Source organism: Perca fluviatilis, chromosome 1, assembly GCF_010015445.1.
Source record: "Perca fluviatilis chromosome 1, GENO_Pfluv_1.0, whole genome shotgun sequence".
Classification (NCBI taxonomy): domain Eukaryota; kingdom Metazoa; phylum Chordata; class Actinopteri; order Perciformes; family Percidae; genus Perca; species Perca fluviatilis.
Genome location: NC_053112.1, coordinates 43867810 through 43882077, shown reverse-complemented (window position 1 = coordinate 43882077; position 14268 = coordinate 43867810). Strand labels below are relative to the sequence as shown.

General features: G+C 41.6%; 1 protein-coding gene across 2 annotated transcripts; it reads right to left on the bottom strand.

The window, feature by feature from the left end:
- Window positions 1–365: 365 nt before the first annotated feature.
- Window positions 366–14222, bottom strand: cep44 (centrosomal protein 44). 2 transcript variants are annotated; one of them, XM_039804222.1, is made up of 10 exons: window positions 13798–14218; window positions 12675–12822; window positions 12321–12458; window positions 11705–11779; window positions 8612–8815; window positions 6752–6880; window positions 6509–6607; window positions 2756–2827; window positions 1717–1754; window positions 366–866 (listed from the first exon to the last, which is right to left on the bottom strand). In XM_039804222.1, the coding sequence occupies exons 1-10, from the start codon at window positions 13887–13889 to the stop codon at window positions 806–808; spliced, it is 1056 nt and encodes a 351-aa protein (XP_039660156.1). In that variant the 5' UTR covers window positions 13890–14218; the 3' UTR covers window positions 366–805. The 2 variants fall into 2 exon arrangements, with proteins under 2 accessions (XP_039660156.1, XP_039660165.1); XM_039804231.1 differs by lacking the exon at window positions 2756–2827 and having other exon boundaries at window positions 13798–14222.
- Between the last annotated feature and the right edge of the window lie 46 nt (window positions 14223–14268).

The following is a 14268-nucleotide window of genomic DNA, read 5'->3' as shown; positions in this document are numbered from 1 at the left end:
GGTCCAACTGCCAGCCCAAACTGCTCTACCCAAGATCTGCAGGGGATATAGCCTGACAGTTAGTTGCAGTCCCCAATTCACATCTCTGTTATACCAGTGTCTCTCTTTCTGCATCTTCTCACTTGTGGTCGATGGGGTTGCTTTGTTACCAGGACTCTAAAAAAAGGTGCTCTTTGTAGTTTTGTTGGCTTCAGTTCATAAGTTTTGAAAGATCCAAAGCTTAGACCACATTGGGTTCGGATGTGCTGACTGTGTGAAAGGTTTAAAAAAAAAAAAGTTAACTCAGTGTTGAGTGTTATCAATAAAAAAAAAAATATATAAATAAAAACCTTAAATGAAAAACAAATCAAACAAGCACCTGCAGTTTTACGAATAGAGCATTTATTTGTAAGGAGCTAACACCGTGGAAATCATCTACTCAACTCTCATCAGCTGAGGCCTTTAAAGTGGACATTAGTTTTCATTGTGACTGTATTTTTTAAAAGTTAAAAGCACATACAGCAGTTTCTCATCTAAAGTAGCTTGTGATTAAGTACATAATGGCGATAATTTTATCTGGCTCAACTGATGTACAGTGCTGGGATAAAGCCTGACATGACGGATGTCCATCCCCCGCCGCTATCTCTGCTATCTGCTGCATCCGGAGCTTAGCGCCGCCCAGGAGGGTTGTGATTGGTTTAGAGAAATACAAACGAGATAGGTCTGGCAATGCAAGACTGGGTTTAAAAAGGTACATTAACAATGCCAAGATAGAAAAGTGCACCAAAATTGTGGTGTAATAGTACATACTGTAATTTAACATTACTTATTTGCAGTGTGCTGTGGAGGATTCAGTGTTCTTCAGCAGACTGGAGGTGCTCTTCAGCCTACAAATTTCAGACATACACAAACACAAAAATCATGAAATGAATTTGTGCAAAACAATACTGTATTAGAAATATAATATGATTTTAAATATTTTAAATATGACAACTTCTCTATAAAATCAAGAAACATTCATAGGATTAAAGTTTAGAAAGCCAAGTGTCGCTGCTATTATCAAGCTGGGCTAGATGTAGTAACTATCCCTATGTGAAAGGAATCAGATCTTAACCCTTGTGTTGTCCTTTGGGTCCCAGTGACCCGAAGGACAACATAAGGATTATGTGCTTCCGTTTACTTTGTTGAGAATTGCTCTCTAAAACCGGTTTCTTTTAAAGTAAGTAAGTAAAGGTTATTTCTAGAACACATTTAAACACAGTTTAAGCTGACCAAAATGCTGTACAAACAAGAACTAAGGTGCTGTATTAACCCTTGTTTAGAGAGCAATTCTCAACAAAGTAAATGGAAGTACATAATCCTTGTGTTGTCCTTCGGGTCACTGGGACCCGAAGGACAACACAAGGGTTAAACAGAGCTAACTTTTGTAGTTTTGTTGGAGGGCCAAAACAGTCTGACCCCTAAACAGATAACAAAGGTAAGCCAGATTTGGCGCTAGAATTGTGTGTACCTTTAACCTGTCAAAACAGAAATTGGGAAAACTGAAACAAAGTTAATTACATAAAACTCTTAATTAAAGAACTAATAATTAAAAAAATCAGGGAGCAGAACGATCTCACAACCATAATGTGGTAAATTCTGAACTTCTTTTCAGTGGCCATTTCTGAGGTCTGTAGAAAAGAGTATTTTCAGAGAAACTGAGTGTTTGATATTGAAAAACTGTAATTAAGAGCTTACATGCTGTTGATCCTCTCTAGCCTGTCCTTGAGGTCCTCCTGGATAAAGAAACAGACAAGAAAATATAGAAAATATAGTTCTTGCTCTTGCTGAAGAAAGACTTACTGCAGCCTGAAAGCAGACATGCATGTAGATGGCTAGCTAGATTTTGATGTATTGTTTGTATTGTTCAGTCAAATTATGTATGAGCAAATAGTACACACTGTCATCCAGTCATGACATTTGAGACATGCTTGCTTTCTGTTTAGAAATCTGTTTGCTAATGCCACCAGCTAACATTATTAGAATTCATTCAGTTTTCTTCTGGCACACATAGAAAACTAGAAGCGTATTTGTAAAAGAAAAACAGAAATAATATTTAATAATAAGTCATTATCTTGCGGGCATGAGAAGACAATAGAACGATGAAAATAACACTTTACAGTATAATGCAACTCAGTACAACACCAAAATCTACAACCTCAACAACTTAGTTTCTACAGAGTCTCATCAGAAAATAAAGATGCTTTTTGTGATTGTTTTGAAATGGAGAGAACTGGATGGTGCCCACGCCTTGTAAGACTTTTTTTTTTTTTTTTTTTTAAATGCATGGTCAGGGAAAACAATGCCCCGAGATGTTCACAACACAGCACAATAAGAACATGAAATAAATAATACAACCAAAAGGTGATGTCACTTACAAAATGATGGCCCTAATCATGGAAAAGAAGGAAAAGGTGTGGCTAAGTGGTAGAAAGGTCGCCTGCCAATCGGAAGGTTGGTGGTTCGATTAACTTCGATGCCGAAGTGTCCTTGGGCAAGACACTGAACACCGAGTTGCCCCCGATGCTGCGCCATCGGAGTGTAAATGTGTGTGAATGTTTATCTGATGAGCAGGTGGCACCTTGTATGGCAGCCTCGGCCACAGTGTATGAATGTGTGTGAATGGTTCCTGTACTATGTTAAAGCGCTTTGAGTAGTCGTTAAGACTAGAAAAGCGCTATATAAAAACAGTCCATTTACATTCATAGTGGCAGCAAGGCGAGTTTGTCTGTCTCACCTTTGAAGCATCAGACATGGAGCTGGAGGAACAGGAGGAGGCAGATAACGGACATGGAGGCGGGACACTTAACTAAGATAGAAAGGTGACAAAGCAAAGGGCACCGGTCATTTTAAAAATGTGCTTAGGCAAGGATTAATCTTAAAGGGGTGATAGAATGATTATATAGGGTATTTCACACTGTTCCTTATGGTCTCCTAATGGGGTATGTAACATTAGTTGGGCTGAAAATGGCCTGGTTGATATTTTATTGGCCCTTATGCATCCCTGTGTTTTGGCCCTATTTGTAACAAGAGCATTGCTTCCAAATATGGTATGGTCATGAATATTTAGATGAGCTGCGCGCTGCTTGGTTGAGCCTTAGTCCCGTACACACACGTAGAGACGCGCGCTGATTGGTTGAGCGAATCGCCATACACACGCATTAGAGGTCGTGTGCTGATTGGTTGAGCGAATCCCCAATACACACACATTAGAAACGCGACAGAATCTCATATTCCAGACACTGCAATGTTTCCTTACCAAATTCACTTCTGAGACTTTTTTATGCGAGAAATCAACTATATAAAGCTCAAATATGGGCCGTTTTACAAAAATGGATGGCTAATTGCAAATTTGGTAAAACTGTGTGGCGGAGTTCAGCTGCCTGTGTTGCTGCCTCGCAGCCCGGCCTGCCTTCCTCCACAGACCCCGGCCTGCTGTGAGCTCGATTGAGCTCCGGGTACTGCAGGCACCCCACGCAGCACCCCACCGCACCAAAGTCACCGTTTGGGCTGGTGGACTACTACCAAACGCCGCTGCCCTGACAGAGCTCCAGGGCCTGCATCTCCTCTCTTCCTGCTAGCTAAATGGCCCGTGTGTGAGAGTGAGAGCGGGGTCAGCGAGCTTGTTACACCAGCAATCTCTTACCACATGTCACGCCACTTATACAATATATACCTAAATGTCTTATAAAGCTAACAACGGTGTCCGATTTCAAGTTAATGAATATTTGTGAGCTGTAAGGGTTTCGTTAGCTGCGACTGTCCCTTCAATCCTATGTGTACATATTGCGGCTAGTTAGCTTCATTTTTGGTCGTAATTCGAGTATATTTACAGTTCGAATTTCGTCACGCCACTTACACAACATCTAACTAAATGTTTTATAAAGCTAACAACGGTGTCCGATTTCAAGTTAATTAATTTTTGTGAATTCCAGAGGAATTCTAAGAGGAGGCTAGCTAGGTAGCTCTCCTTGATAGAGCTCCATCCAGCCTCAGGCTCTATCAATGAGACTCACGGACAAGCAGCGTTTATTTTCCCAATCGTTTGTTTAAATAACTCAACACATTATAATTACACACATTAAAAGAGTAACTGGAACCTGTGGTAAGAGAATGCTGGCGTCACAAGCTTGCTGACCGCGCTTTCACTCACATACACCGGGCATTTAGCTAGCAGGAAGAGGGGAGTTGCAGGCCCTGGAGCTCTGTCAGAGCAGCGGCGTTTCGTAGTTCATTAGCCCAAAACGGTGACTTTGCACGGGTATGAAGTGCCGTGGGCTGCCAGACGTAACGGAGCTCAATCGAGCTCACAGCAGGCCGGGGTGTGTGAAGGGAGGCAGGCCGGGCGGCGAGGCAGCAACACAGGCAGCACCGGCCTCTGAAGTCCGACACACAGTCGGACAAAATTTGCAATTAGACATAAATTTTCGTAAAACAGCCCATATTTGACCTCTACATAGTTGATTTCTCGCATAAAAAAGTCTCAGAAGTGAATTTAATGGTAAAATAGCATATGAACAATGTATACAATTTCTGAGATCTGCATGACCTCGATTCAGAAGACTAACTGATCTCAGGTCAGTTGTGTAGCCTATGCAAATGTTGGGGCGTGACAAACACAGACTAGAGCCAAATGAGGAGGAGCCGCAATAGTTGACGTCAACTATGGGGCTTGTTGAGATTCGCCCGTTTTCAGAGGCAGTTTCAAATAGTGAGATTTGCAGAGAAAAGAGGTGTCAATGGGATTCAGAGGTTCTATGCATGTCCTAGTTACCCACTAAACTGTCATTATTCAACTATGACAAGGTAAAATCAGTTTTGCATTCTATCACCCCTTTAAAACTGGCTTAGTGCTAGTTTCAAGCTAATCCCTTTTTAACAATGGAGTTTTAAGCCCCCCAGTCTCATTGACTTCAAGGCACCTAACCATAACCATAATGTTTTTGCCATCAGTCTGACTGGCAGGGAAAAAAGAAAGAAAAATAATTTTAAAAAAGTCTATTCACATGCTCACCTTACTGTCACTGCAACCTGGACTAAGTTAAGTGTTTTAGGGTTGTACCCGAATCACTTTTTTTATTCCTGATTTGCCTGTTTTTTCAATTTGACTATTCATTCCTTTTTTTGTTTTCATATAGACTATCGGGCACTCAGGAAATCCAATGGCACTGATGATTTCGACCACATTGACATGGTCAAATGTGGCCAGCCAGTTTCATGATGAACTGAATGAAGCTAAAAACCGGCCTCATGGAACTGTGTTACAGGCAGTCATTTTGATTTGGAGATAAACAGCAGTCATGTTAATGTTAGAGTAGATAATTGGAATGTTTGGCAGCACGTCGGTGTTTAACATGGATGTGTTTAGTACTGTTGCCAGGCAGCCTGCTTTCCTTTACTTCCAGTCCCTTCATCTATACTACTACTTGCTTACTTACAAATTATTTTGTTTGTACACCCTCTGGTGTTTCAGAGAATACTGCAACGAACAACCCGTTGAGCGTAAACGTCTCTGTGCATGCTCGTAGCGCGCGCACCATCTACAGCGGCCACGCATGGTGTCACATTCGAGTATACCCGATGCTTAATGGAGACACAGTGTTTCCTTTCGGATTTTTTTTAGCAGTGGGGGCAGGTCCGAACACCACCCCCCCCATGAAACGGAACTGACACTTCGTTGCAACATAAACAAATATATTTATCACCTCTATTCACACACACAATGAGGCATATTTTCAGTTGTGATTGAACTGTATTTTTTGAGTTATTATATAGGCCAACTTTGATCTTGACATATAGGCTAAGCATTCTGTAGCAGATAACAATAACCCCACTATTAATTACATTATCTTAATGCAGTGTAACTATTTCAGCATGTAAATAATGCACCTAAAATACAAACGTTCTCCGACATGCACTCTAACAATGCAGCCCTATTTCTGATACCGTGGGGGGGCAGAAATGTTGCCGTGGGGGGCCGCCACTGTCAAATCAACATAGAGGAAACACTGGAGACAGCTAACGTTAGCTGCCCTTCAGCTGTCAGAGTCGGCTTCGACTTTATATATTCACTCTAACAGCTGTATTCTCATTAATTTGACAATCTGCAAGAAACAGGTTGCTAATAAACCGCTAAAACAAAGTAGCGACAGCACCGTTTGGCAAAGTTATCAATGCCTTTACACCCCCTTGAATTCTATGACGTATATAGAGATTTACTCCTCAACTCTCTGACCTGCGGCCCTTTGCTGCATGTCATTCCCCCTCTCTCTCCCCTTTCATGTCTCCATCTCTCCTATAAACATAAAGGCCTAAAATACCCAAAAAATAATCTTACTATTATCATCTTAATTTTATTGGAATTGTTTTTTTATTATAACTTTAGCTTTTCTGATAAATGTGTGTTTAACTGTCCAATGTTCCAAACACTTATGGCTGGCAGTTCATATTTATGTTTTCATGAAATGAACTTTTACAGCCTGTACACTACCTGTATATTGCTCAGATCTTGTTTAGTTTCCAATAACAGGACTCTGCTCATCAGATTTTCCCAGCTCTCTCTGGATATAGTGATGACTTGTCCTTCATTCTGGAATAGAACATGATAAATAGAAAAGGTATCTGCAATTGTAATGTTTTATTAAATTATCTTTGCTGTCTGTCCAATAAAAGAACAATATAAAATACATGAAATTAGATATTAAAGAGGTAGCGTAAAGAATTACTTATTCACCTTGTCTGTGTTTCTGGGTTTGTCCAGTTCCTCCAGGCGTTTCTCCAGGATACTAAGCCTGTCTAGCCCAGACAGAAGACCCCCAAGTTGAGCTTCCAGTGCTGAGAGCCTTCCCTCCACCTCTGATGACTGGAAGAGAGACAGTAACATTACATTTTATATTGGCATGTGTTCAAACTCCTCTGGAAAGATCTGGGGTGGATCCAGTGGCCCTCTGAACTTCAGGCCTTTAAGCTCACTTCAGACCAAAGATTCTCAACGAGGCGATACCGTTTTAGAACGTAGCGGTTTGAACCGGCCTGTCTCGTCTCAAACCAGCCGATGCGGTTGCTGCGACTCGGCTTATCGAGTCTCCAGAGGCTGGTTTTAGAACGTAAGAGACATCAGCTGTTTCAACAGCCAACAGACAAGTCATCTTGTCAAGTCAGCTACAATAAAATGATTCATAATCAATAAGGGCGGCTCAATGTGCGCCTGCAAGCACGTACGGTGGAGCGAGCTAGAGAGTGACTGAAGAGAGGGAGCGCCGCGTACAAAGCCGTGAATCATAGAAATGTAACAAGCATCTCACTATCACTAACGTTATCCGCATTCATATTTAGATGCAATAAATAACAAAAAAGCCTGCTAGTCGGAAGTTAGGACGGAAGTACAAAGAGTCGTTGCCATGGAGATGATACAACGTCTCCTCACATTGGTGTGAACTGGCAGGTTTTAGAACGCTGCAGACGGATACGTTGCAAGTTTCATCTCGTCTCGTTGCAAATCTTTTGTCTGAACTGGCCTTTAAAAGTTTCAGTACGGAACTCAAACCCCTTTCCTAAAGTCTATCACAAGCTTTCGCTTAATCTTTATACTGGTTTGGTAAACGCTTACGGCTGAAACGATTCCTCGAATAATTCGATTACAAAAAATCCTCGATGCAAAAGGACTTGCCTCGAAGCTTCATCATGTTCATCAATGTTACCAACGTTGCATCGCTGACGGACGGTGTTTCCGCACGGAGCATTACTGTCGCACACCAGACGCTGCTCAGTCTGCTGCTGGCGACACATGCTAGAGCGTAAATAGCGAGGGGCTAATGAGAGACAAGCTGGTGAAAACAACAGAAAGTGTCCAAAGTTTGGAATCCGTTCAAACGTAATTAAAACTAAAACTCTGTACAGTGTGTCTACTGCAAAATCAAACTAGCTTACCACAATAATAGCACGACGTCAGTATCTCAACAGAAAACATGGAGTCTAACTTAATCATCAATTCCACGAAGAGGACCGACTAAAGTAAATCAGAGTCGTATGGACGATGAAACCACACCAAACACAACAACTACCAAAAACAAAGACAACAAAATACGTAGTGGTGACCACGATCTGATCTAAAGAGCTGACTTGTTGACTATTCCTTCGGAAAAACAGCTGATTGTTAGAGAGAGAGAGAGAGAGAGAGAGAAACCTCTCCACCATCAATCAAATATATGAATGAAAATAGGTTGAGTATAACTAATATTTACATATAGGCCTATATGTAAATATTACAAGTTACATATATTACAAGTTTCAACCTGAGACTGGCTATATATACACAGATCAGTCTCAGGTTGAAACTTGTAGTTCTGAAAGTTAAGTTGCAAAACTTAATGTAATGTTTATGTATGTTTAATGTATGCCTTAGTTTGAGGTTGATATCATTTGAGAAATAAAAGCCAAATGCTTGATAATTTTACAGCCACATCATTTTCGTTATGCATTATTTGTTTTGGTTGATTAAAAACGCAAAAAAAAAAATTATCCGATTTATCGATCGATAAAGTGCTTGATTAATCGATTACAAAAAGAATCGATAGCTGCAGCCCTAGCTTACGTAAAGAATGTTATCCTTGTCCTCCTCCCGTCCTGCCAGCTCTTTAAATCCATTTCCAGGAGAATTGGAGGAGTGCACTTCATTATGAGAGGTATAGGTTTCATAATGGGAGGAGAAGGCTTCCGCGTGGGAGAAGTTTGTGGAGTCTGTGTGAGAAGTGGAGCAATTTTCTGCGTGATTCACAACAAATGGCCTCTCGGACACCTGAAACACATAAAAACACAATGGCATTCAACTACGCGCATTTCTAATCATTCACCTGTCTGACTCATCACACCTTTTTGTAAATAGCACCCCCCTACCTGCTAACAGTAATTTACCGCTTGACATCCTTGTTAACACTCCTGTGTATTTCAGTGACATTAAGGTAGGTTTAATGTGCCTGTGACCACGTACAACGCAAGTAACTGCCTTAGTATAAAAGGCTTCCAGGTAAGAAAACACACTCTTTGCCATACTGACTAAACAGGTAATTGCATTTACAAACAAAAAATCTAACCCAGAATGGATCCATTCATGATGAACCCTTTACATTTCATTTTCCTTCCTTTATTTATTTGCCAAGTACATTTACACATACAATAAAAGGTATCTTCTGAATTTAACTCATCTTAACTAATTAGGAGCAGTGAGCAGCCGTAGGGGACCAACTCCAGTTGTAATGCCAGCACCTACGTCAAGGGCAATGGCAGGAGTTACCTAGCATGTCTTATGGCAGTGCTAACCACCGAGCCACGTTAGAGTTTAGATTCTCTGCCCGAGCCCGAACTTCACCCCGGGCTGATATTTCCCACCACTGTCCTCGGGCCAGGCCCTTGATCAAGCATTTGTGTTTTTTTTATCATTACTTTATTAGCCTAATTGGGTGGGGAGAAAACTATGCCTCTCCAGCTTCTCCCGTAGCTCTGGGTATATGTCCTGACCTGCACTGACTTGAGCGTGAGGTAAACTGCGCTAAATCGTGGCTCCCCCATCTGTAGCACTGTCTTCGATAATTGCGCAACCAGGCCAGATTGTTTCAGATATCTCACGAGTCCTTTAGCAGCAGATATGGTCTCTCCTATACCCAGCACGTTGGCATGCAGACCGTGGCGAAGGACAGTATTAATTAGGTGATTGAGACAAGAAAGTCTCCTATATGGTTCCAGGGCTTTGATTATGTTGCTGCCTTGATCAGTTATCCACACTATTCAGCTGAGGGAGCTAGGGTCGAGTTTTTTTTTTTATGTTTCTTCATTCGGATCCATACCATTCTGAATAAACAAACAATGCAGTTTACATGCTTCGTCCTTGTTGCATTATTCATTAAGATAATTCTAAACAGATTTCTGTAGTTCAAACAACTCAGAATTGTAGTTGAGAACGTCAGTTATAACGGACCACGTATTGAAAATTTGCCACGTTTAAAATCGGGCTCGGGCTCATAATTACAGTTAATGTGTCAGGCCGGGCCGGGATCAGACACAACATGCACGGGCTCGGGTAGGGTCGGGCTTGATTTTTCGGGCCCGATCTAAGCTTTAGCCAATGTGCCGCACACAGATTCTGCAATAGCGCTGCAATGATAGTCTCCCATTAAGCGGGCTTTGTTTATTCACACAGAAACAAGCAAAGGTGGCGTAATGCCGCCCCAGTGTGTGATTTTACATTGCATGCCTATTGCAATAGGCGTGATGTGTTACACAACAGCATTGGTGTCTAGTGTGTGTGAGCAGATCCGTACAGTCAATCAACATCGCAAACCCAACCGGACCCACACACCGCCAAGTTTATATAGTATATTATATAGTAGCACAATTGTCAGTAGAGAGAAAGACAGACGGACCGCCGCAGTCCGTGGACAATATGGCTTCAATGTTTCTGTAAGTTATTATTTACTTTGGCTACTCTGAACGCTGCTTTGTCACTTTCTGACCGTCCTGTGGGTCGACTCGTGCGTTATACTGCATGTAGTCCCGCCAGGCCGGCAGTCCCTTTCACACAGACGTTGGTTCGGCTCTGTTACGGCTCTGCGACTACCTCCACTGCCGGCTTAAAGGTGCAACAACTCTGCCCCTAGCTAGATATCTGTATTCTAAAGAAAGCCAACCTACTTTATTTTTTAAATTGTGTTGTACAGAATATGCACAATGGTCTGTTTATATATGGGTATACTCCTGCTCTGTTCCTTAAAGTGGCTATATGTTACTTTCAGTTTGTGTTGATTCTAGTGGCTGCTTTGGACAAAAGTGGTAGTGTTTTTACCACACCTGCTGTCATGAAGGTATTTTCATCACGGTGCCCACTGTAGATTACGGAGTTACAGCGCACTTCATGAAACCCAAGTACATAAGTACAGGGGGAACAAGAGAAAAGAAAATGGTAGGCCAACACAAACGCAGAGTAAAAGGAAAACGTCCGCGCTAAATGGAAGTGGGACGTAATTTAATGTTGTCAACACAGCGCATTGTAAAGTTATTTTATGAGTGAAACCGACATTACATACCTGAGTCCAATTCGGGGACGCTTTTTAAATAATTTACAATCCCGTAATTGTCTCCATCTGTTCAGCTTTTAGTTGTTCTTCTTTTCATTTTCTTCTTTCCTGTGATGGCCCTGCCCCAGTATCAGCCATAACTACAGCAGATAACTTCTAAAATAAAAGTAAAATACAATTAGGCCTATATAAAGATATCTCCTGCTACCCTTTACCTGGCTGGATACACTAACACAGGCTTTTCCGGTGATACACCGAAATCTGTGACCCGTCTCCCTGCTGTAAATCATTCTGTGACTTTGCGGGAAAAAGTGGACCTGGGCAAAGGCAAAACTATATACTGTAAAAATTGTGTTCTCAAGTCTCGTTTGCTGTTACAGGTCATTTATGATCATCAGATGAAAAATTAAGAAACATTAAAAAGTTACATGTAACTTTTTAATGTTTCTTAAAATGTGTAATTTTTCAAGTAAAACAAGTAAAAAAGAAAAAAAAAATTGTCAGATTTTTCAGCACTGTGCATATGCATTTTCTGTGATGGGGTTGCAGGCATCGCTGCATTTCAGAGGCCACATCTGTACTTTTAGTGGTGGTATGGTACTTTACACTATACTTACAGTGTCTGCATCAGCCACTGTTGGATGAGCTTCCCCTCTGTCATCCTTGTGTGAGGCAGGACATCGGACTTTCGGCTACAACACACATAAACACACAATTCTATTGGATGCACTACAGAATTGCTGTTTCTTGAATGATGTTTGTGTACTGTTGTGTTATTTCCTATAATCTTCATTACTTTTGCGGCACAGATAGTGGTGTCACACAATTTGTTTTAGGTCTAGAGTATTTATTTAACGCTACGCTAGTACGCTTCATCAGGGCTCGACATTAAGGCTTGTCCGCTTGTGGATTTTTTGTAGGGCAAGTGGAAGAAAAATTTACTTGCCCCACTGGACAAATTAAAACTCAAATAAAACTAAATAAAATGCCACGTTACAGCGATCTTGCTTAATACAGGACCAATTTCAAAGATTGTTCCCATCAGTCACTTTGACGCAAAAACATAGGGAAACAGGGTCACAGGTTGAAAAAAGTAGTTAACCTTTAAGTAAAAGGCAGAATGCTTGGCTGCCTTTAATGTGACAGATTACAGTTACATAATATGCATCTACATTAAATACACCCATAGACATGTACAGTATGTAAATAAAAAAAACATTAAAAGTTCTGTACCTTCTTCAGTTGGTTGTGTTTCTGCAGGACTAAGTTAATGATGTCACAGATAACAGAGATTTTCCTTAGAGAAAAACCCCACTGGAGGAACTGCTGCTTGGTCAGTATAGGTTTATAGTGGAAGATATCTCGCAGCACCTACACACACAAAACACACCCACTCACAGTTGAACAGAGCAGTGCATGTTAGTAGAATAATCGTGAGCATAAAAGTAAGAGTCCACTGTACACTAGTGGGTTAGTAGTCACTGTGCTTCACAGAGGGAGGGGACGAATGTGAATTAAGAAATTTGACAGCATTTCGTAATGCTGCATCTGTAAAAACAAAGCTCTCAGAATGTGTGTATGTGTTACCTTATAAAGAGTGTCAGTGAATCGGAGGTCAGTTTTGCCAGTCAGCTCCAGTCCAGCCTCCAATAGTTGCTTCGCAAAAGGTGGAGAGAATGAGGTGAAGGTAAAGCTCACAATTGGTAGAAAAGCGGAGGGATCTCCTTTGGAAAGGCTGGTGGCAAAACAAAGAACAACAGGGTGATTGTGATTAAAAAATGCAAATGAGAAAAGAGAGAATCTGATGTGTAATGCTGAAAATAGCTGTCACAGTTCATAGTTGCGTTAAAATCAAGTTCACACACAGGTGTGTTTAGGCAGGGAGTGACAATCATATTTTGCAGCTACCAAATCTGAGCATGAGTACCAGCCGCGACAGCAATGCTGGTATTGTTGACTCTTTTTGAGTCTGTGTGTGTGCGCGTCATTGTGGCAAAATGTGGTCCTGGAGTCACCTGCTGTGGCGGGAACTTTTGAGTACTTTTTTAGGCGTTTATATGTCTGTGGCCATCTTTTATCACCGGGATAGCGCAACTGTGCAAAATGCAGTCACAAAACTTTACAGGTGTTTAGTTGAGATCAAAATGAAGGCTGAGTTCAAAAATGAGAAAAGAGTTTGTCTTAGCAAGGGGGCCGGAAGTAGGGGGGTAGGAAGTAGGGAAGGGACCCCCTCAATTTACGCCCCTGGCCCGACATCTGTGGAAGATACAGTCACGAAACTGTACAGGTGTGTAGTTGACATCAAAATGAATACAGAGTTCGAAAATAGGTGTGGTCCAACAAGGGCGTTGGAAGTAGAGGGGTAGGGAAGGCCCCCCACCACGTTATGCTCCTGCCCGCCCGATTTGGTGTGATCTCATTGCAAGATGGTCTCTAGTTTAACAAGGTACATTTGCAGATTGGTCGTAACTGAGACAGAGGGCACAAAATGCTGGTGTTTGTATGAACCAAACAGCAGATAGTGTTACAGGTAAGCACGGTGGAAAAAAACACAAAATGAAACGACAACACGGTGGAAAGCAGTAACGATAGCGTTTGAACTATCTAAGGTTGCATTTTGTGCTTCTTGTGGTGTTATAGCACCGTAACGTGAATCGTTATTGGTAACAAAACAACACACATCTACATAACGGACGTTTTTTTTTGTTACCCATTGTAGTCGACATATCCTGGGTACTTTATCAACCGCAGGAGTGTTTCCAGTTTGCGAAGACAACCATGGACATCTCCTGAAGACAGCATCTTTATCTGTAAGAAAGAGAGAGACGCGCCAACCTGAACAGCTAGCAAACGTTAACCGAAACCGAAGTTAACGTTACAGACTAACGTTGGTCAGTCTGTGTTATGGCAACACAAATATTGTAACGTTAGACGCGAGAAGACATTGCAACCCTAACGTTAGCTCCTTTGCATAAACATTCGATGTTGTGTTTCGATATGCAAATGAAAGTGCAGTTGTTTCGATGTCTCGTCGTTGGCTAGGATTTTTCGGTAATATTAGTTTTGTTTCTACCGGGTGATCAACAGCAAGAAACAGGATTGGCTATTGCCACGCAAGTCTTCCCACGTACTGTAACGAGTTGACGTCATTGACGTAGCCTGTACGCACACTGCTCTCTGC